The following is a 22,127-nucleotide window of genomic DNA, read 5'->3' on the forward strand; positions in this document are numbered from 1 at the left end:
CGACTGACTACGACTGACTACGACTGACTACGACTGACTACGACTGACTACGACTGACTACGACTGACTACGACTGACTACGACTGACTACGACTGACTACGACTGACTACGACTGACTACGACTGACTACGACTGACTACGACTGACTACGACTGACTACGACTGACTACGACTGACTACGACTGACTACGACTGTCTTTTTATCCCTGCTTCACATAGGGCAAAATGGTGAATTTTCCCTAATTGGTTAAACAGCACATTGGCGTTAACCAATCAGGTACTTCCGATGATTTTCAATCACCGTCTATTCCTTGCGCCCTTAGCGCGTTCTTTGTGGAAAGACAGTGCGCTTTGGTGGGGAGTATTCCTTAGTGGAAGTTTGGCAACGCAGCGGTATTTCCTCCGCGCCCAAGCCTCGTGACGTCACTCGCCGAGGATCGCTTGACCATGCCTTGCATCCCTTCGAAAATTCATGGTTTATAACATCTGCAATTTGCTACTGAGGCCGTCTGCAAATATTGTCAAAGGAAAAACAAACTTGGCTATAATTCTCTAAAAACGGCTTTCTCAAAAGTAGCATCGCTAACCTGCTTGTCATAAACCATACTAGCTGTTTGCACGCCAAATGTTTCTTTATGTCGTGCTTGTTAGCCGCTACAAACCCTTTGAAGTCTGAAGTTTTTCACTAGAAATATTTTAACATTTTCTGATGAGATAAAAACGATACTTCGTGAATCTAATTCGAAAAGAAATCACACGTATATTGAGGAACAAAGCTATTTTATTTCAATATTTCTCAAAATGATGCATTATACGAGGTATAATATTAAATATCAAATTTTATAGCTTTATTGTATGAAATCAAATGATAAGTTATATCATCTAATGATATCTAATTTTACCTGTGTGTTAGACACTACATAGAACTACTCACATACGCAGTCTCGGGCAGCTCTGTGACATGTTCGCCCAGCGTCACACATTTGTGACGGCCGTAATCCTATATTTTACATAATGAAAGTGAAATTAATTCTATAAATATTGTTATTAGACATTATAAACTACAACATTAAATTTTGGAATTCAATGGCTCGTTTCAGTTTCATTTTTCTAATATTTTGTTTAGAAGATTTATTAGATTGAAGAAAATATAATTGAGGAGAGCGTTACCGAAATAAGCGCTGATAGCGAACGTGTTAAGTAGAAGTAGTAGGGGGACGCTGTTTTCAAGTTACTAGTGTGAGGAGAGTAAGTTAGACAGCTCTGCTCTAGGGGCTTCCCGAGATTGGTACTTATTACAGGTTGTTCACGAGAAAAAATGCGCATTAACCAATCAGTATCTTCAGAATTCACATTAAGCGACATCTTTCTGGAAAACACTGATTGGCACTTTGGCGCATCTGAGTTCAGAAAGTGGCAGTTCCGCATTAAACTTCGACTGCGCATCGTCGGGCGATTTTTTAATACCACATACCTATCCGACGTGAGTTGCCACTTTACCGTGCAGAAGGTCAAGTAATCAACCAATCTAAAGCGAATCACGTTAGCGCGATTGTACGGTTGAAAAATTATAAGAACATCATTGTGTTATTTGCGATTATAGTTGATAAGTACTGCTGGGAGATCACTTGACGGCTAGGCTGAGGAATGTGGGTCTGATTGGTCAGTTCTCATCCTTCTTGTGGTGCTAATTTACTATTCGTCAATACGATTACACATAACCAATCAAAACTACAAACAAAACACACAGGGAAATACCCGTCTTACCCCCGTGACGTCTCGTTAGACATCAAGTAATCTTCCTAAAATTCATTGTGTGTATTCTTATCAACTTATATACATGAATGGAAATTCAAATAAACTGTTTTATTATAAATTATGACGTTAAATATGAAGTTACTAATTTCTCATTAATTAAACAACGTTCCAGTGATTACTGTTATTACACATCATTTCTATTGTGCAAACGTAAACATAACCTGTAATAATAATGTAATTTAAACGTTTGGCGTATGAGTAACAGTTAAAGTGCAAGATTGAACAAATATCTACTTGTTTATAACTTGTTTATAACTGTTAATAAAAAGTTATATATAATTTCTGCAGACATGAAAAGCTGTAAGTTTCCTGTCTTTTATTAGTTAGTAACATAAATATGTTCAGGTGCAACTATGAACATATTTTGATTCTAAAGAATTTGATCATAAATTATTGCAAGTGAGCATAATTGTGATGAACCAAAAGCAATTTTTGGCCAATTCAAATTCAACTTTTATTATTTCACTGCTTCATAAAACTAATAATATAAACAATTTTAAATATGTATATCTGAACATATTTCTATTACAACTCATTATTATTTTTCAATTTATTTTTAACAAATTCATTTAGAATATTATCAATCACAATATTATGATAGTTGTGAAATGTATCATATATATCATAGTAAATTACACTTAGTCATAACAATACCATACAATAATGTAATTTTTCAGATTCAGATGAAAGTGAATTTGAAGTTGTGGATAATGAAGATGATGATTCTGAAGTTTGCGATAAAGAAGTTATGGAAAACAAAGAAACTTATCAAAGTTATTCCGGTGAAGGAGTTAAAAGACGTAATTACGATACTTCTGTGGATGAAAGTTCGGATCTAAATGACAGTGATTGTAATGAGAATTACTATGAAAACTTGGATGAGAAAGATGATCCTCAATCAAATTCACATAACATGTATCAAGATTTATCTTGCGAACAAGACTCAAGTGACAAATCTAACAGTCGAAACATACAAAGTAGACACATAAATGATATGACATCTAACTCTAACGATGAACAAGAAGAATCAGAGATGAATGGAGTAGGGTATGATGATTCTTACCAATGCAATAAACGAAGGAAAATATCTGAAACAAATAAAAACAATGATAATTCCACTACTGAAGTTAAAATTTATAATACAGAAGAACAGAAGAGCTGGCATGGAAAAGGAATAGCTGAACGAATAATGCAAATAATGGGATATAAACATGGCGATGGTCTGGGTAAACATAGACAAGGTCGCTTAAAGCCTGTAGAAGCAGCTAAACAACACGGTCGTAGAGGTTTTGGACACCACGTACCTGGTCTTGAAGCCTCTGGTCACAAATGGGATTCTGGAGAAGAAGAAGTCAAAGCTATAGAGACTATAGAATGGATAAAAAATCACCATAATGATTTACCAACTTCTAGTGAATTAAAATCATGGTTAAAAAAGGGGCCTAAAAAGCTTGTTATAGATGATGAAACTAATTTCTGTAATGAAGATATAGTTACAAATATTATTAATTCAAAAGCAGTATTTGATAAATTAGATAACGTTGAAATGCGTCATGCCAGAACACGTTGTAATCCTTATGAAACCATTCGTGGTGCATTCTTCTTAAATCGAGCTGCTGTTAAAATGGCAAATATGGATAGAGCGTGCGACTTTATGTTTACCACACCAAGTGATTTACAGGATGACGAGTTACTTTATTTTGCAGATGTATGCGCTGGACCAGGTGGTTTTAGCGAATATGTTCTATGGAGAAAACGGTGGCGTGCCAAAGGATTTGGTTTCACTTTAAAAAATGAAAATGACTTTAAATTAGCTGATTTCTATGCAGGTTCTTGTGAAACTTTTCATCCGTATTATGGACCTAAAGAAAATGGTGATGTTTTTGATCCTGACAACCAAGAAGCTTTGAGAAAGCTTATAATGACACATACGAACAATAAAGGTGTACATTTTATGATGTCTGATGGAGCTTTTTCGGTAAAAGGACAAGAAAATTTGCAAGAAATTTTGTCAAAACAGTTATATCTCTGTCAGTGTTTGGTAGCACTAATGATTGTGAGAGTGGGGGGCCATTTTGTTACAAAATTGTTCGACATCTTTACTACCTTCAGCGCGGGATTAGTTTATATAATGTACCGCTGTTTCGACGAAGTTTGCCTTTTTAAGCCAAACTCTTCTAGACCAGCGAATTCCGAACGATATTTAATATGTAAGAGGAAAAGACCAAACACAGAACCTATTGTGCAGTATTTCAAAGATATTAATCGAATACTCTTGGAGAATGATGACAATAATGATGTTCTAGAATTAGTATCTTTAGAAGAATTAGAAGAAGAAAAGCGTTTCGTAGAGTATTTACGAGAATCTAATAACTATTTAGGGAACAAGCAAATAATCAGTCTTCAAAAGATTGCTGCATTTTGCAATAACAGTAGCCTTGTTGAATCGAGGCAAACTGATATGCGTAAAGAATGTCTTAAATATTGGAACATTCCTGACTTGAGTAGAAAAGTACCAAAGCACGCGCAACCTCATAAACTGAATAATCTTCTTGGGGACTGTAGCAAATTTCTCTCTAAAAATGCAATAATATTGACAAAAGAGAATTTACGAAAATCAGTATTGGAACAACCACTCGATTACTATTGTGTACCTTGTGGCACTACATGGGAGAACTCTGGCGAGGATGAAAAAAGAAATGCCACACTTTACAGGAGTTTTGGAAGAAGTAATGTGTATCGTTATATAAGAAGTAGCTGGGTAGAGGTTGATGATATTAAAATAGAATTGCCTCCTGATACATTATTATATGGTGAAGTAGTTTTTGAAATGATAAAGGAATCTAAAAATCAGCGTAAAATATTGGCATTACATATTATAGATGTTTATTTTTTGGGTGGTGAAGATGTTAGTAAAAAACATTTATTAGAGAGGTATGAATTATCTGTAGTAAATATTTTTTTTTGTGAATTATAACACTGATCTAAAAACTTTTTTATAGACATAAACTTGCAAAGAAATTTTGTGAAGCTTTGTGGAAACCAAACGGAAGCAATTACGATCGGATACGTACCAAAGATTTGTTTCCGTTATGCCCAGACATCGGTGAAAAATTATGTCTAAAGCAGCGTATAATGAAAAACAGTCGGCAAGCTTTAGCATATGAATTTTCGACAACACACTTAGACTGCGATAACTCTCTTGACAAGCCATTTTTTATACCAAACAGCGTACTTTTCTTGAAAAGTACTGCATATCCATGGTGCCTAAATGTTAGCAAAACATGTTCTCAAAAATATGTTTATAATATTAAAACCAAGGAAAGTAAATATTTATCAGAGAAGCCTGATGTACCTCATGCGTACTTCAGTGAAACATATAGCAATCGTATTATTTGGTATTGGCATAAAGATAAAAATATGACTATGAAGGATCTTGTAGACCATGTCAGTTCCAAGTTCCACAAATAAGATTTACAAAATGATCAACCTTTACACTGCAATATATAACTACAGTGAACTGCCACTTAGAATAGTTTATTGCAAGATTCAACTTTGGCCCATGTCCTTTGAAAATTATTTTCTTTCAGTGCGAGGATTGTTTATTATTTTGTAATCATGACCGAATTTCGAATTATCTTTTTTTTTTCCAAAATTGCAACTTTAAAAGTAGATGAAGGAAGTAATTACATATAATGTTGTTTGTAATCAATGATAGTCTTAATAAAAGCATTGATTATGTTATATTAAGTTTCATCAGAGCAATCAATGCATCTATTTTTAGAAACAGATATGCAAGCGGTATAATTTATTTTTAGTAAGTACAATTAAATATTTGCTTGTAGCTGTGGCTCCCATAATAGGAAGTGCTTCAGTTCCCAAATCCACAATCCACTGTTTCTCAACTTGAGTATTTAATTCAGGTCTTTTGTATAAAAAAATGTATCTTGTATGTTCCAGTATAGCCACATATGAACCATCTAAAAATATAATTGATTGAAATGCTTTAATTAAAGTGAAGTCTGCTTATGTATTAATTAAGTACTTACCACCTGGGGAAACACAAAATTTTTTGTTACTTTTGCTAGCTTCAACGTAACCAAAGCCAGGAAAGGTATAATAATGTTTTATGTCCCATTTAATATCATCAACTTTACCAGTAACCCACAAACATCCGTCATTATCATGTCTTAAACATATTGCTTGGCCAATCTTTGTTTTGTATGTAAATAACACATGATTACTTGTTCCTAGCATAGCTAAATGTGTATTCTTTTGTGCGACAAGATCAATTCTTTGCAACAGATTATCTTTTCCTTCAAGATCACACTCTTCGAGTTGTTCAGAATTGAACCCTATACAGGGTTGACCTTCTAGTTTACCATCTGTTTGATCGGTACACAAATGTGCTAACCTAATCATAAGAAGAAAGGAATTAAGAAAATATAAAATTAAATCAAATAAAATATTTCTTTGAATCCCTTAACTAATAGGTATTCTTTGGACAATGTAAATTATTATGTTTGTAATTAATTTTCAATCCTTGTACCTGGAATGAATTTCGGCAGCTAATGTTTCATTTGGTAAATGTTCACCACCAGTGTCACCTTTAATTAGCTCACTCCACATCAAACCACTTTCATGCTTAAATAATTCAAGCTTAAATGTATCGTCTTCATATTTCCATGTTGTTAAATCTTCGTCTAATCTATGTTGACTTTGACCTTGTATTAACACAATACCATTCAATGTTACTGATAGCTCTAACAACGTCACTTGCACTTTGACATCTTTTTGTTGCTCTCTATCCACTTTTATCCAAATTGTCAATGAATCTTCATCTTGTGACCAACAATACCTTGGTATTTTTATTTTGGATGATTTTTCTAAACCATTTTTACTATCAGCAGATTCTTGGAGTCTTGAATGCTTGAATGTAACATAATCTTGACAAATTGAATGGAAATATCTGCCATTATCTTCTATATATACATATTCAATAGCACCATTAACTGTTAAAACTTCTTTAGAAATAAATTTGAAAGACTGGTGCGGTTCTCCTGCATCTTTCCATGCGTATGTTAATAACAGGAGACTTGTAAATTTTTTTTCACCAGTATTCTTAATATTACGCAAAGCAACTACGACAGTAGATGTTGCACTCAGATACCTCACATCTAAGATAACTCCAGGTTCTGTATCGCTTAATGAAAAGGCTTTAATATGTTCTTCATCCTTTACTAATAATATATTTAAATAATTTCCACCATCAGAAATTATCATAATATTATTAGTAGTGAAACCAATTGATGGATTATACAACACATTCTCTACACTTGCATTAGTATTGTGTATTTGATATAACTGTTTTAAAATACCATCTTTGCTATATCTCCAAACTGACCAATTGTCATCTATGAACCAATAAGACGTATCATATGGATTTTTAAATAAATGATTGTGAAATGCAAATAAATGAGTTTCCAACAGAGAATCTCGATTTGAGGTCAATTCTAACCTCTGAACATCTGTAAAGTTTATAAAAATATTTATAATAACATTAATTTCTCTAATAGTAACATGTTACATTACTGCAGTGCACTTACTTGCATTTAAGTTTATTTCAGAAGCAATTGGAATTTCATCGGTCGAAAATTGATATTTTTCAAATTTTGGGTTTATTAGATTTTTATCAGGACGTAATTCAATAATTTTTGTCATTGTATTCCTTTCTTTTTGTTCACATCACTTAAACTGAAAAAGAAGAAATGTAGATGATTACCTTTAAATAACCCTACTGAATTTTCAACATTAAGGCAATAGTAACGCTTTTACTGTTCTATGAAATGTTAATAGAATTTGTTGAAAATTAATATTATGTTACCTTTTTCCATTAAAATATAAGCTTGAAAATACAACAGCGTTACACTTTTAATAATAATTAATTACAATTTATGAATTTTAATAAAGAACAATAAAATACTATAAATTATGTTTTAATATAGGATAAACCAATTTTTTTTCGTTTATTGAATTGTAGTTAACAGTATCATATCTAAGATTCTACAATATATTATTTCAAAATAAAAATAAATATGAGGTTCAGTCGTAAATTAATTATCTAACATATTCCTGCGTATAATCAAGCTACATATGAAACTTTTTGTGTGACGCACATTGCTTGCGCATTTCGTGCGCACTTCGTATATTCATATGTGTATATATATAAATATATATATATGTATATATTATAACAAAAATCAAATTAAAAAGAAGTGATTAGCTTTAAAGAAATGGCAAATTAAAAAGTTGATGACGCACTTTTATAAATTCATATTACATATTATCACTTCTTTTAAGTGGCGAAAAAATGTGATACTTAGAATGATTAATAGTAAACAAAATTCAAATACTAGTTTTTTTCCTAGTGACTTTGATTCTTTTTTATTTTATATAATAGTAATCTGATAATAAACTGATCCGGATATCTGTTGTATGTTTGATACTTGTGGTGTTGTCACAGAATCGTGATATTGTAAATAAAAAAAGCAGAAGGATTGGTATCACTGAGTATTATTCACTTACTTACACAGATACATAGAGTGTTTAACCTAAACGTAAAGTCAGAGGAGTATGGCTGTATACTATTTGAGAGAGTGTCTTCAGCAATGAAAATGAATAATCGTTTAGTACTCAAGTGAATTATTGTTGTTTTACATAGCTTTTTTAGCATGGAGTTAGGATTATCCAACACATTGTTAGCGGGTGATCCACGATTAGTTGATCATATCGTTGGAGAAGTTAAATCTCAAGGGATTTTCGATCAGTTTCGTAAAGAATGTATCGCTGATGTTGATACAAAGGTATACAATACAATTTTAATATTCATTCTTTATAGCTTTGAAATTACTGAAAAGATATTTTCATATTTTGCATAAAATAATACTTCAATATTATGTATGCAGTAAAAAATCATGAGTATTGTGTATGTTGTATAAAATAGGTTTCTGTACCTTTATTTTTTCCTATTGTACTTAACGTCTAATGTCTTTAAGGGAAATTAAATTTATTTTATAAACCTGCTTGTAATCATAATGTATGTTGTTTTTATTACAGCCAGCATATCAGAATTTACGTACAAGAGTGGAAGGATCTGTAAATTCCTTCCTTAGTAAACAATCATGGAAACCAGATTTAAACAAAAATCAAGTACGAGAAACTTTGCGCAAACACATTCATGAGGCTCCTTATTTGGATGCTGGTGTAGAGCGTATAGTAGATCAAGTTGTAAACCCAAAAGTGTATTCTGTTTTCATGCCTCACATTGAAGATGTAGTATATAAGTTTCTTGGCTTAGAAAGACCTAAAGCAAAAGAAAAAAATGGTGCTTGTGGCCTTAAAGACTTACTACCTAAAGATCTAGATCCTGTTTCACCAGAGTCTGACAAAAATAGTTTGAAAGATGTGTCTTTGGAATCAATAGATGCAATGGAAGATTTAGAAATAACGAAAGAAGAGAAATTATTTCATGAAGTAAAATTGCAGGAAGAAGAAATTTCTAATGAGAATGATAAAGATAATGTTTCTGAGAACGGGCAAATTTCATCCGAGGAAAAATTATTATATGAAAGTGGTAAAAATCTTCATAAGACTGATAGCAATTTAAATTTAAATACATCTGGAAAGTCAGATGATAAGACAGAAGAGGAAGAAGAAGATAGTCCTACCTTTGAACCAATAGATATTATGAATTTAAATGAATCTAATATTTCTAATGATTCACATTTATCAGGAATATCAGAATTAACTAGCCATAGATCTAGAAGCCCTGATTTTTGTAATGAACTGTCAAGAGATAATTTTGATTATAGTAATCAAGACTCACAGTTAAGTAAAGTTTCTTCTGATTCTCGATTATCAATTGTAACAGACTTTGGATCTTCGAATCATGCATCAACACCTATACACGATGCATTGAAAGACGAAGTCAATAAAGACAAATGTGATGTTAAAAATATTAAAGACAATTTTAAAGCTGTCAGAGAATATGAATCTAATAAAAATAAAAATAGAAGTATTTTTGAATTAAATAAAGGTAAAGATGTACAAGATGTTAAAGATTCTAAAACTAATAAATACAATTTACCGCCTAAAGAAAATTCTCGCGATGCTACGGATAGTAGTACGAAAGATAAATATGAACATAAACATAGAGACAGAAGTAGAGACAGTGAGTCTAAATCAAAGTCAAGAGACAGGAATCATGTGAAAGATGGAAAACATCATAGAGACAGAAGTAGCGACAAAAAGAAGCAAAGAAGTCATAGCAGTACAAAATATGATAAGTATGACAAAAGTAAGTCTAAAGAGAAAGGTGATCAGCCAAAAGATAACATAGATAAAAGTAAAGACACGGAAAAAGATAATTATACAAAAATGAAAGAAGACAAAATAAAAGAATCAGATAAAAAAGATAGCATTAGTAAAGAAGGAAAGGATTTGAAGGATCTCTACAAAGAAAAAATTAGAGAACTTAGAGAGAAGAAAGAATTAACAGAAAAGGAAAAATTAAATAAAGATAACAGAGAAGCAAAACCAAATAAGGAAAATAAAGATAAGAAAGATTCACCGAAAGATAAAAAATCTTACAAGAAAGATCATAAAAGTTCTTTTTCTAAAAGTTCCACATTGGGTTCTAATGAAATTAAAATTGTTAAACCATCAGAGAAACTTGATGGAAAAGAAAAGAGAAGTGAATCAAAAGATAAAGGTAAACGAGATGAAAAACGTAGTTCAAAAGATGTAAAGTCAAAAAATCATGTAAGTACTAAATCGGATTCAACTGAAAAATCTGAGAAACAAGATATAAAGAAAATGATTAAAAATGAGAAAGATGAGAAAATTGAGAAATCTGAAATTAAAAAAGATGCTAAGTCGGGTAGTGAAAAAATAAATGGCAAAAAGGATACAAAAAATCAGATACAAAATAAAAACCCCATTAGAAACGAAAAATTAGATAACAAAAAAGATAGCAAGACTGATTCACAAAATAAAGATAAGAAGCGGAAGGAAGAGAAAAAATCCAAGTCAAAAGATGATCACTCTAGTTTAAGAAAAAATTCTAGTGATCGGCGTTCAACAGATAGAGATGGTTCAAATGGATCTAGTAGTAAAAGCTCACAGTCTAGTAATTCTAATTCCAATATTGGAAGTAATAAATCAAGTTCATCAACTTTGTCTAAAGAAACAAATCATATGAGCAATTCTGGTAGCGAAACATCAGACAATACAGAAGAAACGCATACAAATGATTTAAGGTTATCATCAGATCAACTGGATTATAAATTTGATAATGTAGAGTACAAAACAAATGATAGCAGTAATTTTGAAATGCACGGTAAGCAGGAACAACCAGAATTGAATGATGTTAATTTACCCTTGAAGAAACGACCATTACTTGGTGAAGATAATAGTGTTTCGGGAGAGATGAAGCTAAAAAAACCAAAATTTGCAAAGAATATACATGAAGCTAAGAAATTAATGAAAATTAGAAAACAAATAGAGAAGCAAAAGCTCAAAGAAAATAAAAAGGTAGAGAAAAAATTTCAACCAAAAGTAGAACCTTTAATACAATCCAATTCTACAAATAGTGATAACTTTGAAAGCGTACCAGATGAAGAACGCGTTCAAATAATAGAGATACCAGATGAAGAATACGAAGAACCATATCCTGAAAATCATACTAATTTAACATTAGAAGAAAGATCAATAATGATGTTGCAAAGCGAAGCAGGTGCAAAGGATTTGTTAGAAGTGCACTCTGATTTAAAATTAAAATTATCGGACATGGAGCTGTGCATACAGAAATCATTATGCGAAACTCTTCCCAATAAAAAACTAGAAAAGGGATCTCCACAGCAAGCAAGTACTGTTATGCAGACAACGCATACCAGCAATGAAAAAAATGACAACTTACAAAATAAAGAATTTCCAATATCTACAACAGGAAAAACTATAAAAACTAATGATGCTTCTGAAAAGAAGGAAGTGTCACAAGAAGCTAGTACATCTAAACTAGAAAAAAGTATAACGTGTCAAGAAATAAATTCTTCTGACAGTAGTACTAAAGAGACTAGTGAAAACAAAACAAAAGACCAGGCAAACGTATTAAGACCTATTATAGATCATACAGGTCATTCAAAACACAAGAAGAATGTTGAAATACCTGTTACATCGACATCTAAAGACAAAAACATTTTCCAAGATACTCAAAACAATAGCTGCTCCAAGTTATGTAGAGATATACCTGAAGAATATCATCTGGTACATGTTAACAATGAATCTCAGGCTATAGAATCTACCTCAGTGGCAATCGAAGACAATGAAGATTGTCGTTATTTCAAAGCAGATAACGAGAAGTCAGAAAAATTCTCTAATTTCTTAGAATCATTGGAATTAGTAGAAAATAGTTCGTTAGAAGAAATAATAGAGAGTTTAGGAGGTCAAGTTGTATCTTCGATGCCAAAAGCTATGGCACCTCCTTTACCAAAACGTAAACATTCAACCAGCCCTTTGTCAGATATATTGTTAAATAATTCAAACAATAACAATGATGGCCATAAGAAAGCGTTGAACATACCAAACGAAGATGTTTTAAACAATATAAAGAAAAGAAAACTTATCGGACCCAAGAAGCAAAGGTTACAACCAAATATATGTACTCCACAAGGATTGTTAAATGGGGAAAATTTTGTTATGCCTCTGAGCCCGGAAAGTGATGTATCCGCGACCAGTGAAAAAATACCATCATCAAATTTAATTAAGGAAGACAAAGGGTATGTAACATAATTATATTTGCCATCAATGGTTTTGTTTGTTTTTAAAATCTTGTATCTTTAAAAAATTTTACGTTCTTTGTACAGAATAAAAAAAGTGTTTATTTTTCTTGTATATATAACGAATTAAAACTGTTCTATATCTTAAAGCTTTTTTTATTAATAAACGACTGTTGAATGAAAAACCTACATAAAAAATATTGAAGTATGTACAGTATACAATGTAAAGAGTTGTACATACTTCTTTTTCATAATAGAAATATAGCTTTCATTGAAATACGAATCTTGGTTCATTATACATGATGTAACTAGTCTATTATGTAATTACAGCCGGCATAGAAGCAGTCAGCGTTATTCAAGCGATGACTTATACAAACCACGTCCATTATTTGCAAGTTCTTCTCGCAGAAGTAGGAGATCTAACCAGGCATAGCTATTAGTACGTAGTTTCAGGTGGTAAATTATCTTTTACTTTATGTATCATAAAAAGGAGTTCTAGTTGTTGATTCTAATAATATATTACATGCTATATTTGAATCAAATATTTTTAAACTCATTAGTACATGTAATTCTGAAGTGACCAAATGAAGTGTATAGATTACTATTTACACTATAGTGTCATGAAATTTTATTTTCTATGCAAGAAATTGAAATTAATATCTTCAATGATATTTTAAATGTATTTTACATTTTAAAATATTCAGAAATTCTTATGGATTAATACCCTTTAAGTGTCTTTTCTTTCTCTAAAAGAAAATTGCCATCACACTTAATTAGAAAAAATGTAAAATATTTGGAAAAACCATTTGTTTAACTATAATAGTAACGACTACTTATGTAGGCATATTCACTCCAATTCAGTATTAAAGAAATAGGTACTTCCGTGTATTCTTCTATGTCGGTGTTGTGTAAAATATGCTCAGCCTAATACTTAAAAGTGGTGCATATCGGTAAAAAAATGTTTTACTTGTATAATGATTTTTCTTAACTTAGTAGTATAATAGAACAGGTTTTTCACATGCTACTCCATTTCAGATGTTGCACTTGTAATGTGATATAACATTATAACATCTGCTTATTAATTCTTTAGTTTTATTTATTAATAATAGTGTTTTTGTTTTAATTTTTAATCTTTTATGATCACATAATTTTTTGTACTTTTATAGTTATATTTTATAGTCATATTTATGATTCTTCACAAGTATGGTAGCTCAAACTATGTATACATACATACCTATGTGTGTAAGTACACCATACTTTAAATGGCATTTTGGTCCGTCTATCATGTTTTGTATATAGGATCCTGTTATTCTGACTTTTATAGTTTTCTAACGCATCTCAAGAATCTTAATAGTTTTAATTCTACATATAATGCGTTGGTTTCGTTATTACTAAAAATTAACCACATCTATATCTATTCCAATCTATATTTCGACTGTTTAAAATACGGTATCCAGTGCAGATCGATCTTAAGCTTATGAATGTAACTAATTTTAATTTGTGGATATATTTTATGTGAAATCATATTTTAGTTGATCATAGTATATAAATAATTACTAATATTAGGAATATTACATGTTTCCTGTCAACATGTTACTTGATTTACTGGAATACTTAACTAATCTTTTACTAGCTAATACTTAACTAAGATCCTCAACTAATGTTTCTTCTCTATACTGATAGTGAGTTTATCAATTGTATCATGAAAAATGCGTTATTTTTTTCTTTCCTTTCTGAGGACTTCGCTGTTTCTTGTGAATGACTTATGATTAGATTTATAATGATGTGCACCACTTCTTTGTTATAATTTAAAAATTGGTATACCCGTCAGTGTTGATTCATTGATACTTATAACAAGTCAGTGAACATGCACAATACATCTTGATATACCTTTCTAAATAGAACATGCACTTAATATATATTTTGAATTAGACATTTTTTTAAGACAATTTCTTTAGAGACAATATAGTACCATATTATGGAAATTCATGAAAATGTGAATTATGAGGTATGTACATATATTAGATTGTAACATATTATTCAATTTGATTAAAATTCATTGTAAAATTTTATCATTTCAAATGTATAAATTATTGTGGATAATGTATATTTAATTTACATACCTGTATTGAATACCATATGTTTATGTAGCTGTTATTCATAAAAACAAAGTTGAAGACATTAATATTTTTTCATACTACATACAGTAAACTTTTTGTACAAAGTTCGATTTATTATAAATAACACACAGATTTGCAATTAATACTGTGCAATTTTCATTAACTTATTATGTACACAATATATAAAATGAGTGCAGAATGTATTTATAGAATTATACATAAAATTATTAATATATGCATTATTTAACTCAAACACAATAATTATACTTTAAAGTAAGGGTTTTATATGAGATTGCAAAGAATTTTATATCTCTAATACCAATTTTCTTTTCAAACTGTTATTTCTTAATGTTTATAAGTTGATTGAAAATGTCTGAGGATACAGACTTGATAAGCTAAAAGTATAAAGAATCGTTAGTAAAATTAAGATCAATCTTGTTTAAACTCCTTGAGAAATTTTTTTACGATTCAATTTAGCAAGGAGGAAGAAATAAAAACTAGTTATTCTGTGATGTTAAAATAAAAAAAGCAATAGCTTCCATAATTCTTTTTAAAATAATGAAATAGCAACGAGTAAATTGCAATGCAAGAAAACCATTCATTTCCGCCATATTAATTGTAAACGGTATCACATTTTCACTAACTATCTAAAATTGTACCATTAATTTTTTACGAAAACGTTATATTAATTAATTAATAAGCGTGTTTTTAATTCTGTAAATGAGTAAGTTTGTATAAATGTAATGTTATATATATATACATATATATATATAAACTAGAAATACGTTACTTCGTATAGTGTGAAGATATTGTAGAATATTTTTTCCAACTTTTTAAACTATTTATTGCCATATGTAATATAAAGCTAAAAAAATTTATAAAACCCATTACTACTATGATTGCTTTTAAATAAAGCGATTTTTTGTATACATGTTAAACAGTTCGTAAGTATTAAGACCTTCCTCTCTATTTGTAACTCTCGAACCGGATACACTATATTGTATATCGCAACAAGTACCGTTTAAGAATCTTTTCGATGAGGTTTTAGAAATATGAAAAAAAATATTTGTTTTATCTGGTGAACGTTGCAAATGATAAAAGCGAAATAGAATTGTATATAATCGTGTACGTGGAACGATAATACGATACGTGACCACAGAAGAAAAAGAATTACAAACCGAGTGTATTATAAAAGATATGAAGTTGGTTTATTAGATAATTAATTGAGTTTTATGTTTGATATTTCTGTTATTTGTCAATTCATTCAGTTCCACAAAAATAACTTATATAGAATTATGTTAGTCGACCTTGCCATTTAACCGAACGTCATAAATCCATATACAACGCGATCAAAGACCCTCCCGTATTATTCAAAATATTACATATTCATTTTTTACGTAAATATATAAACGAACATCGTTATTTTTAGTTCAATTTGTTAATAAAAGAATTACGACACCTGTACGCATAGATGCGTGATAATAACGATCCTTTTGTTTTATGAATAAAAACCACAATTTGTGAACAATTATCGTATGTTATCTACCTCTTATATGTTTATAAAGCCAGTTCATTATCTGTAATGTTGAATTGTCTAATGAATGGTATAAAATAATGAGTCTCGTTCACCGTGTGTAAATATTGAATAAAACCTTTCGGTTTCATTGTTTGATTCATATTCATTATTCAACGTGTATCATTGCAACCTTCTTATAGGATTTGAGCTCCTCGGTATTAAAAGACGCGAAATATTAAATATTTATCACGTCGAATAAAAATGTTATTCTTTTTGTTCTATTATTTCTATTAGAAACAGTTACAAAATGCATTTTAATATAATAAACAGTGCAAAAGTTAAGTTCGAAATATTTTAAATAACAAAATAAAAATTATGAAACAATTAAAAATATGTATATATAAAGGAGCAATTGCGATAAGAATAAGAAGCGCAAAATATTGCATTTATATTTGAATAATTTTTTACAGAGTTGCATTACATTTGATGGAGTGCATTTTGTAAAAAAGGTGCAACTTTCTGACCTTTCAATGTTCCTCTCTTAGAATTAATTTATTTTACCCTAATTTTTACTATCTCAATGCATTTAAATATTTTTTATGATCACTTCTTAGAATAAGTTTAAAGTGGTGCATAAATTTGAATAAATTTGTTCAAAACCAGTAGTACAAATGAACAAACTAAAAAATATGTAATTTAGAGGGTACAAAACGTTATTTCTTTTCAGAAAAGAAAACATTTTTCGTCTAATATCTTTATATATTAATCATTGTACAATTTATTATTATTCATCTCAGATAACAAGTAATTACAATTATTATAAAAATCGTTTCCCGCTTAAACGATTAAGAAACCAATTTCTTTACATTTTCAATAATATTTCACAAGTATTAACGAACCCTAAAATTGAAAACTAAACGCGATGCATTTATTCGACAACAACGGATAATCATGGTAGCAACGTTGCAGTCTGCAGTTCTAGAACAAAAATAAAGCCTCGAATCCATCATGAAATTTTAATCATATAAATTCGACGAAACAATCGCTTCACCTTCAAAAGTGTACAAAATCTATCACTATGCAACTGATAAACGCATATTATATGACTTGTAGGTACTTAGTACAACCTACAGCAATCAGACTATTTATTAAAAGTTCACTACTACGTAATATACTACACGCACGAACCACGTGGTTGAGTACAACGCATGCGCGGCACGTGCACATACGGCTAACCTCACCGAACCAACTTGTGACGATTCATAGTTGTATCGCGAAGAATGTCGATGTGCATTATGTTCTGTGATTACTCGAGCAAACGATCTGACAGGTATTTGTACACTTCCAAGCGTACCAGCCGATTAGTCAGGTACAACAGGAATCTCGTTGCGCCGAGAGTACGTGGAGGGGATTGTATATTGTAAATTTGTCTATCGGGGGTAGCAGCTTTTTCAATTCCAATAAGGTTCCATTAAGACAATCAACGTGTACGATTACGTCTCGTTCATTCCGAACGAACGAACGAACGAACTTTTCTCTCGATTCCATACGAATCGGCAACGATTCGATTGTTACAAAGTAAATATCGTTCAAAAGTAGCTCGGCATCGGTTGCTGCCGAAAGCGTGCGTGTTATCCGCCTCGACAGAGTGCACAACCGATTACGGCACTTTAAAGCCGTAAACTGGAATTCCCGCTGACGCCTCTCCAAAAATATGAATGCGGAAATATACGAGAGCCTACCTACAACTTCCATGTCTGTGCACATGACAGCAGGTGCGTTCGCTGGAATAATGGAACATTGCGTGATGTACCCGCTTGATAGTGTCAAGGTAATATATCTATTTCTTGCGGATTTTTTAAGACGATATTTTACATAACCTCAATCGCTGTCGACATGTTATTCGATCTCCGTTAAATTTTCATAAAATTCGATGACACTCAGTGCCCTGACATTACAAGACGTGTGATTCTTTTAATGCTGATAAATATACGGTTTCGGTGCCGGACAACTTGAGATTTTCTCAACCTTTCTCGTTAGAGTTCCAAGAAATCATGTGCCGACGAGCACAATCGTGATCGTAATCTTAAGTAAATAGTGAGATGTGTTGAAAATTTCAAAATAACTGCTATTAATCATTGTCAGACGGTGAAGTTACTGTAGCATCACCGTTGTACGGTTATTTTGCGTTTTATGTCACGGTTGGAAAGCTCATTGTGTAACCAATTCGGGCAATATTATTTCAGAATTGTTTCTGAGTGGATGGTTAGGTTGTTAACGAAGAATGAACTTAGTCATCGGGAAATTTAGCTATTTCATTTCGTTGTAAGAACGATTACGATAGTTTCGTTAGTTACATATTATAAACTGACGGACGAAATATTATTTTTGCAGTACATACGAATTATATTAGCTGACAAAACGAAAATAATATTACTCGACATGATTCTTCTTTTACTTAATTTTTTAAATGAAATTTATTTATGTATTTAGCTTCTATAATGTTATCTTTACTAATTTGGAAATGAGGTATGCAATTTGCATATTAAGTATGTCATGTTGCAATGCACAGTCATTGATGAATGAATGCTAAATATAAATAAAATAATATGGAAAATTGTGTTTTCCCTTGTACACTGTTTATACAGTTTCAACTATACTTGCAACAAGTTTAATGTAACATTTAACTTTGACAACAACTTTAATGTAACATTTCTTAAGCAGAACATGAGCTTCAAGTATTCATTATGTAACATGTCACTTGGGGTCTGATGTAGTAGGTGCTATTTTTGATTTTCTTTCAACCCACAATCCCTATTATTATTTTCTCTTATATTTAAGAATGGAAAAATGTATATTTAATAAGTTACAACATGCAAAATAAAAATTGTTAAGTTTAATAGTTTGTTTTATACAAACTTTTAATGCATTGTCATTTATATCACTGATCCCATTTCAAAGTAACTAAGATTTATTTAAACAGTTGTAAAATAATCTTAGTTGATAAGTACTATATCTTTAGATATGTGCAAGTCATATTTAAGACTGTGTCAGTATTTTGATATCCTTCTTTAATAATCACATAGTTGAAGAGGATACACAATGCAAGAAAGTAACTGAGAATAATATTTTGTCTTGCCCCTTTATGAATTGTATTCCTTAATGTTATGCGCGAAAAATTTCAATGAATTTATAATACAAATAAAATATATGTATCTGTAAACTAAATAAACAAATACTTTTATTGAATGGTAAACTCATTTACATAATTTATTTGTGTTAAAATTGTTTACATATAGACAAGAATGCAGATATTGACTCCAGGTCCAGGAGGAGGAGGAGGAATAAGAGAAATCTTGACTAGAATGGTACGACAAGAAGGTGCTTTGAGACCTATTCGTGGTATGAGTGCAATGGTTGTAGGGGCTGGTCCTGCGCACGCTTTATATTTTTCATGTTACGAATTCATAAGAAATAAGATATTAAGTTCAAGATCACACTCTGAACTTAATTTGGCTGCGTACGGAACTGCTGGTTGTGTGGCAACACTTCTTCATGATGGAGTAATGAACCCAGCAGAAGGTAAAATATCCCTTGCTTGATCTTTATAATGCTTCTTTCATATATTTACCAATTATATTGATGTACAGTACGTAAGTATGCCCGACTCTGAGATTTACATAAAAAAAGTCTGCATAAATTGAGGGTCAAATGTAGTACAAAATAGTTACTTTTGTTTTTTGAAAATTCAATAAGCAATTTAAATTTTTGGAATTTTCTTTAATAACGAATAAAATTATCTTATTCCAGTGGTTAAACAACGATTACAAATGTACAACTCTCCATATCGAAGTGTTGTGGCATGTATAAAGAATGTATATGAAAATGAAGGTGTAAAGGCATTTTACAGAAGTTACACAACTCAACTGGCCATGAATGTACCTTTTCAAATGATTCACTTTATGACCTATGAAGTAACACAAATCTTTACAAATCCAGAGCATGTATATAATCCCATAGCACATATGAAATCTGGTACGTTTGAATTTTCATTCAAAATAATGATATATTTAGTTACAGTTGACTTTAAGAATATTATTAGTTTATATGATGATACATATGACATTCAAAATTTATTTATTAAAAATTGATATAAAACTTATATAAATTGCAGGTGCACTAGCAGGAGCCTTTGCTGCTGCACTCACAACGCCTTTAGATGTTTGTAAGACACTTTTAAATACACAAAATGGTGTGCATGCTTATGGTATGATAGACGCTTTTAAAAAAGTTTATGCCTATGGAGGTGTAAGTGGATACTTTCGTGGTTTAAGTGCTCGTGTACTGTATCAAATGCCAGCAACCACTATTTGTTGGTCAACGTAAGTGTATGCTATACAGCACAATATTATTAATTGAGCTATTTTAAATGTGTTATAAATTTTTTAATTATATCTGTGTGTGTTTTTGAAACACATGATATACATTGAAAGAATATAGTAACAAAAAATATCACAATGAATATGAACGTAATAATTGTAATACATACAATTGAAGTGTAATATAATTGAACAATTTTTTTTAGATACGAATTTTTCAAGTATATCTTACATAAGGAACAAGATGATGGACATTGTAGACCAGAAGCTGAGAATGACTTAAATGGTACAAATCAGAATCAGGCTGGTTCTTCTAGGTCTAGTCGCTTTCAAGATGTGAGCGTATATCTTAATAAAACGGCCCCATCCTCTGTATTACTTGATGTGTCTACCAGTTAGGTATTTCTAAATTGTTTAATGTCACCTTTACACTGAAACACTGTTGGATGAAAAATAAGCGTCCGTTTTTCGTATTTCGAGAGTTTATCGAAGCTAAGTGATATCTTGTTAATTCATCTGTTATTGTTGTATTATTACATGTGTATAATAATTCACAACACAATTGAAAATTCATGTCTGAGCCAAGTGCAGGACGCAGGCTCACCGGTGTCAAAGAGGTATCAGAAAATTGTCTAAGTTACTTCTTAGCATATGACTACTTATATATGAAGTACCAACGTAATATAAATCGTATTTTTATGTGTTAAAGGAAAAGAACCATATAGTAGTTTAGAAAACAATGACATCAGCAAAACATAAGTTATTTGAAAATATGAAGCAAAGAATTGTATAGACACGGTACTGTATTCTATTTGATGCTGTAAAATTTTACTAAATATCCTACTTCATTCATCAACATATTAATTGATATAACATTTATCACTGTGAAGAAAAGGAAAAAAAAAATCATCAATTGCTATTATTATTTTGAAAAATAAACACTTATTTTTGTCAGTATTGTTAGCTATTATTTAACGTATAAAGATAACTAAAAGAAAACGTAATATTTGCATGCAAAAACATTTAAAAAAGTGTCGTGAAAGTTAAATGAAAATCATTGTTTTGTGAGTATATAACTAAAAATTGAACGAAATTACATGTAAACTGTATTTAATTTATTTATGAAACGATCGTGTACATTTTGTTATGAAATAATTTATATATTATATATATTATATAAATAACTTATTATTAGCATACATAAACTGATCACAATTAATTTGAAATTGAAAAAATATGTACGTAGTTTGTACAAACGAAAGACTATTGAGAATATTTCGCTTCACTACAGTAAAATTATATTGAAGAAATTACGAATAGAATATGCAGTACGTGCATTTTTTTAAAGTGAAAAAAACGAGGCCCTGAAAACATCTACTTGAACAGAATTGAGTTGGAAGAATGTGTATATTTAACATTGTATCATAAAACTGAAGTTGTCAGTAAAACAGTGGGATG

At 30.7% G+C, this 22,127-nt stretch overlaps 5 protein-coding genes and 1 long non-coding RNA gene across 18 annotated transcripts; 3 read left to right on the forward strand and 3 right to left on the reverse strand.

The window, feature by feature from the left end:
- Nucleotides 1-159: 159 nt before the first annotated feature.
- On the reverse strand, nucleotides 160-1,447 carry LOC116427590 (uncharacterized). 3 transcript variants are annotated; one of them, XR_012998035.1, is made up of 4 exons: nucleotides 1,172-1,447; nucleotides 936-1,001; nucleotides 589-686; nucleotides 160-461 (listed from the first exon to the last, which is right to left on the reverse strand). XR_012998035.1 is itself a non-coding variant. In XM_076364752.1 (3 exons), the coding sequence occupies exons 1-3, from the start codon at nucleotides 1,445-1,447 to the stop codon at nucleotides 684-686; spliced, it is 345 nt and encodes a 114-aa protein (XP_076220867.1). In that variant the 3' UTR covers nucleotides 545-683. The 3 variants fall into 3 exon arrangements, 1 of the variants encoding a protein (XP_076220867.1); XR_004235120.2 differs by having other exon boundaries at nucleotides 160-510; XM_076364752.1 differs by lacking the exon at nucleotides 160-461 and having other exon boundaries at nucleotides 545-686.
- Nucleotides 1,339-7,892, forward strand: Cmtr1 (Cap methyltransferase 1). Of its 7 annotated transcripts, none has more exons than XM_031978108.2 (5): nucleotides 1,370-1,511; nucleotides 1,605-1,815; nucleotides 1,932-2,119; nucleotides 2,497-4,753; nucleotides 4,822-7,892. In XM_031978108.2, the coding sequence occupies exons 3-5, from the start codon at nucleotides 2,110-2,112 to the stop codon at nucleotides 5,288-5,290; spliced, it is 2,736 nt and encodes a 911-aa protein (XP_031833968.1). In that variant the 5' UTR covers nucleotides 1,370-1,511; nucleotides 1,605-1,815; nucleotides 1,932-2,109; the 3' UTR covers nucleotides 5,291-7,892. The 7 variants fall into 7 exon arrangements, with proteins under 7 accessions (XP_031833967.1, XP_031833968.1, XP_076220772.1 ...); XM_076364657.1 differs by having other exon boundaries at nucleotides 1,605-1,794; XM_031978107.2 differs by having other exon boundaries at nucleotides 1,339-1,484; nucleotides 1,605-2,119.
- LOC116427588 (nudC domain-containing protein 1) lies at nucleotides 5,540-7,573 on the reverse strand. The gene is made up of 4 exons (XM_031978111.2): nucleotides 7,426-7,573; nucleotides 6,369-7,347; nucleotides 5,869-6,233; nucleotides 5,540-5,799 (listed from the first exon to the last, which is right to left on the reverse strand). Exons 1-4 carry the CDS (start codon nucleotides 7,538-7,540, stop codon nucleotides 5,600-5,602), a joined length of 1,659 nt encoding a protein of 552 aa, XP_031833971.2. The 5' UTR covers nucleotides 7,541-7,573; the 3' UTR covers nucleotides 5,540-5,599.
- Nucleotides 7,893-8,087: 195 nt separating the features above from the next.
- Nucleotides 8,088-16,422, forward strand: LOC116427586 (Biorientation Defective 1). The gene is made up of 3 exons (XM_031978105.2): nucleotides 8,088-8,682; nucleotides 8,936-12,654; nucleotides 12,985-16,422. The coding sequence occupies exons 1-3, from the start codon at nucleotides 8,551-8,553 to the stop codon at nucleotides 13,085-13,087; spliced, it is 3,954 nt and encodes a 1,317-aa protein (XP_031833965.1). The 5' UTR covers nucleotides 8,088-8,550; the 3' UTR covers nucleotides 13,088-16,422.
- A 606-nt stretch (nucleotides 16,423-17,028) lies between these two features.
- On the reverse strand, nucleotides 17,029-17,482 carry LOC143174244 (uncharacterized). 2 transcript variants are annotated; one of them, XR_012998042.1, is made up of 2 exons: nucleotides 17,342-17,482; nucleotides 17,029-17,268 (listed from the first exon to the last, which is right to left on the reverse strand). It is a non-coding gene; the product is annotated as an uncharacterized LOC143174244 (long non-coding RNA). The 2 variants fall into 2 exon arrangements; XR_012998043.1 differs by having other exon boundaries at nucleotides 17,029-17,260; nucleotides 17,342-17,457.
- Nucleotides 17,483-17,514: 32 nt separating this feature from the next.
- LOC116427615 (mitoferrin-1) lies at nucleotides 17,515-21,626 on the forward strand. 4 transcript variants are annotated; one of them, XM_031978159.2, is made up of 5 exons: nucleotides 17,515-18,121; nucleotides 19,590-19,872; nucleotides 20,101-20,325; nucleotides 20,465-20,672; nucleotides 20,876-21,626. In XM_031978159.2, exons 1-5 carry the CDS (start codon nucleotides 18,005-18,007, stop codon nucleotides 21,066-21,068), a joined length of 1,026 nt encoding a protein of 341 aa, XP_031834019.1. In that variant the 5' UTR covers nucleotides 17,515-18,004; the 3' UTR covers nucleotides 21,069-21,626. The 4 variants fall into 4 exon arrangements, with proteins under 4 accessions (XP_031834019.1, XP_031834020.1, XP_031834022.1 ...); XM_031978160.2 differs by lacking the exon at nucleotides 17,515-18,121 and adding an exon at nucleotides 18,421-18,615; XM_031978162.2 differs by lacking the exon at nucleotides 17,515-18,121 and adding an exon at nucleotides 18,640-19,066.
- The last annotated feature ends 501 nt before the right edge of the window (nucleotides 21,627-22,127 follow it).

This window comes from Nomia melanderi, chromosome 1 (genome assembly GCF_051020985.1).
Source record: "Nomia melanderi isolate GNS246 chromosome 1, iyNomMela1, whole genome shotgun sequence".
Lineage (NCBI taxonomy): Eukaryota > Metazoa > Arthropoda > Insecta > Hymenoptera > Halictidae > Nomia > Nomia melanderi.

What these genes read in the sequence shown, in the direction of transcription:
- LOC116427590 (XM_076364752.1), bottom strand. Translation starts at nt 1,447, where the DNA reads ATGCGCAGTCGAAGTTTAATGCGGAACTGCCACTTTCTGAACTCAGAT. An exon ending in CGCTATCAGCGCTTATTTCG is followed by an intron (nt 1,002 to 1,171) that starts GTAACGCTCTCC and finishes TGTAAAATATAG; the next exon opens with GATTACGGCCGTCACAAATG.
- Cmtr1 (XM_031978107.2), top strand. An exon ending in AAAAAACATTTATTAGAGAG is followed by an intron (nt 4,754 to 4,821) that starts GTATGAATTATC and finishes ACTTTTTTATAG; the next exon opens with ACATAAACTTGCAAAGAAAT.
- LOC116427588 (XM_031978111.2), bottom strand. Translation starts at nt 7,540, where the DNA reads ATGACAAAAATTATTGAATTACGTCCTGATAAAAATCTAATAAACCCA. An exon ending in TGAAATAAACTTAAATGCAA is followed by an intron (nt 7,348 to 7,425) that starts GTAAGTGCACTG and finishes TAAACTTTACAG; the next exon opens with ATGTTCAGAGGTTAGAATTG. An exon ending in GCTGCCGAAATTCATTCCAG is followed by an intron (nt 6,234 to 6,368) that starts GTACAAGGATTG and finishes TCTTATGATTAG; the next exon opens with GTTAGCACATTTGTGTACCG.
- LOC116427586 (XM_031978105.2), top strand. Translation starts at nt 8,551, where the DNA reads ATGGAGTTAGGATTATCCAACACATTGTTAGCGGGTGATCCACGATTA. An exon ending in TCGCTGATGTTGATACAAAG is followed by an intron (nt 8,683 to 8,935) that starts GTATACAATACA and finishes TTTTTATTACAG; the next exon opens with CCAGCATATCAGAATTTACG. An exon ending in TTAATTAAGGAAGACAAAGG is followed by an intron (nt 12,655 to 12,984) that starts GTATGTAACATA and finishes ATGTAATTACAG; the next exon opens with CCGGCATAGAAGCAGTCAGC.
- LOC116427615 (XM_031978159.2), top strand. Translation starts at nt 18,005, where the DNA reads ATGAATGCGGAAATATACGAGAGCCTACCTACAACTTCCATGTCTGTG. An exon ending in CATAGCACATATGAAATCTG is followed by an intron (nt 20,326 to 20,464) that starts GTACGTTTGAAT and finishes TATAAATTGCAG; the next exon opens with GTGCACTAGCAGGAGCCTTT. An exon ending in ACCACTATTTGTTGGTCAAC is followed by an intron (nt 20,673 to 20,875) that starts GTAAGTGTATGC and finishes AATTTTTTTTAG; the next exon opens with ATACGAATTTTTCAAGTATA.